This window comes from Arachis duranensis, chromosome 5, assembly GCF_000817695.3.
Source record: "Arachis duranensis cultivar V14167 chromosome 5, aradu.V14167.gnm2.J7QH, whole genome shotgun sequence".
Taxonomy (NCBI): Eukaryota; Viridiplantae; Streptophyta; class Magnoliopsida; order Fabales; family Fabaceae; genus Arachis; species Arachis duranensis.
In genome coordinates, this window is record NC_029776.3 from 81,751,547 (window position 1) to 81,754,185 (window position 2,639).

The 2,639-nt window shown below is 26.0% G+C and overlaps 1 protein-coding gene across 1 annotated transcript in view; it reads right to left on the reverse strand.

The window, feature by feature from the left end:
* The window catches only part of LOC107489760 (F-box/kelch-repeat protein At3g23880-like), a 12,728-nt gene extending 11,281 nt beyond the window's left edge, over positions 1 to 1,447 (reverse strand). Inside the window, exon 1 of the mRNA XM_016110522.1 lies at positions 398 to 1,447. Coding sequence (XP_015966008.1) covers positions 398 to 1,447 — 1,050 coding nt within the window. The remainder of the gene's footprint in view (positions 1 to 397) is intronic.
* Between the last annotated feature and the right edge of the window lie 1,192 nt (positions 1,448 to 2,639).

Consider the following 2,639-nt stretch of genomic DNA (forward strand, 5'->3'; position numbering starts at 1 on the left):
TTAATAAAAAGATATTTTTTAATAATTTTTTTTATTTTTACATAAATAAATAAAAAATATTTTTATTTTATTGTATTCAAACATAATTGATAAATAAAAAAATTTTTTTTATTAGATATCCAAATATAAAATTACTTTTATTTTTCTAAAAATCTTTAAAAAAATAATTCGAAAAAAAATTTTCTTAAAAGTTCATCCAAGCAAATCTAAAAAATGCTTATTAATATATTTGTATTATTATAACATATAAGAATAACATATGAATTTGTATATTTACAAATTAATTAATTCCTGTAGTAAAAGAGAGGAGGCTTTTCTTATAAATGAAAGAGAGGAGGTTTTTCTTATAAATCCATGTACCAAATAGATCTATTTTAATACTAATATTGTGAATTACTTTGCCACTAATAACATCAAAGGAAGCCAATTCATGGTTTTCATTTCCCATAAAAAATATTATATCACATTTGTTGCCCATTACCATTGGATGCCAAATATATGGAAAGGGTCCAACTGTGAAAAGCTTCACCCAAGATTCTTTTACACCAACTTCACCTAAAATGGATATTTCAATATGACTATTCTCATCAAAAGAGGAGATCAGAGCAACAGAGTCGTTGAGCACTACCAAAGTTCTGGTAAGGCAATCAATATCATCACTTTGTTGCCAACCAATCAATGTGGTTCGAAACGTTTCAGTGCTGAGATTAAATGACACAAGTACCTCTTTTCCATTCTTATCTCCACCCCGCCAGTGGCATACTCCATTTAAGTACGTTACATAACCTTCACCAAAACCTCCTTTTTCAGTCATTTCAAGATTAAGTTTCTTCCAACAATTACTTTTTAGACTATAAATTTGCCAATTTGCTAGAGCAGGCTCATATTGGTAAAATTCATTATGACAATAACATATATGTTGAATCACTTTATAGTCATCATTCACATTATCATAACCAAACCCATGAATTTCTACCTCTGCATCAAAGTCGGGATCATTAGTAATAATACTTGGAGGAATAATTTTATGCTCGTCGGTTTTTGGGTCCCAAAGTCCTATTTTTACATTAAGACCAGCTTTTTTATAGTGGCATATGATACCATTAACACAGTCTATAATTCTATCAAAACCAATTTCTTCAAACAGATTTGGCAAAACTAACGTAACCATGTTTTCATACCTTTCTCCAGAAAGCAAATACACTTCATTTTCATAGATGTGTCGATCACTTCTTTCGTCATGAAAATATCTCCATAGAAGGAGAGACGAGGAATAAGCAGTTTTAGATTTTAAATTCTCATAGTATATGCTCTTGAAATCAGAATTCTCAAGTAAATTTAGCCAAGACTTATGCACGCAACTAAATCGCTTCAAAGACTTAACAGATAATTTTGCTAGAATTTCCCATACAAGATCCTTAGGAATCTGATTGCTATGGGTTGCCATTTGCATTGGAGATGAAGATGGAACAATAGAGGATAGAGTCTTACGCTTGTGGTGTGCCTCGCAAAATGTAATAAAAAAATAAATTAGATTTCAACATTCAAATTTAGAAAAATTTCAATGGTATTACATTTTTGTCGCTCTATTTGTTTCTCTCTTAATCAATATCTCCAATATATAGGATTAAATATCAAACCAATCAAATTGATTGATTGAAAATATATATCACAAACCTAAATAGAATAAAAAAAAATTGATCTAAATGTGAGTACTTGAATTGCATTTGCAATTACAAACATAAATGTATAATTATTACTCATTACGCTTAGTTTATTCCAAAATAATATTAAATTCTACTAGTGTAAAAAAAATAAAAAACCTAAGTTGAAAAAACTACTTGTCATTAATGTTTTGTCTGTATAAAATAGTAAAGTAAATGAATCTTAAAAGAGATATCAATTTATCATTATTTATGCTACATTATTGGGAAAATAAAATACAAAAAGAATTTTTAAGGTTAAATTAAAATGATATGATTTAAAAAACAATAATATTAAGGAGATAATAAAAAATCAAAGTTAAAAATAACTACTTGTTATTAATATTTTGCCCGTACAAATTAGTAAAATAAATGAATCTTAAAAGAGATTTTAATTTTGACTTAAAAGAGATCTTAATTTATCATTATTTGTGCTGCGTTGTTTGGCAAATAAAATAAAAAAGAATTTTGAAGGTTGAATCAAAATGATATTATTCGAAAAGACAGTAATGTTAAGAAAATAATAAAAAATCAGCTCAAACTTGTTTTATTTAGTATTGAATCAAAATGAAAAAAATGCTACACCCAACTCAAAATTTTAAGACATCAAATTAATAGGTATTTTAAGACATCAAATTAATTTATCGAGGCGGGACTAATTTTTTATACTCTTCATACTTGTAACCTTAACAATAGTTTAACAATAAAATAATTAAAAAAATTAGATGTAAAAATCTTACGTAATTAGATATATCATTATCCAATTTTTAAAGATATAAAAAATAGAGGAACAAGAGATGAAAAAAAAAAGAGAGATGAAGAAGTTTTAAAAAATAAACTTAATTATACAATAAGGGCATACGTTTAAAGAATAACTTAATTACAAAGTGATCCTAAATATTAACTTTTGTTAAATTTAAAAAATTCAAATTAATA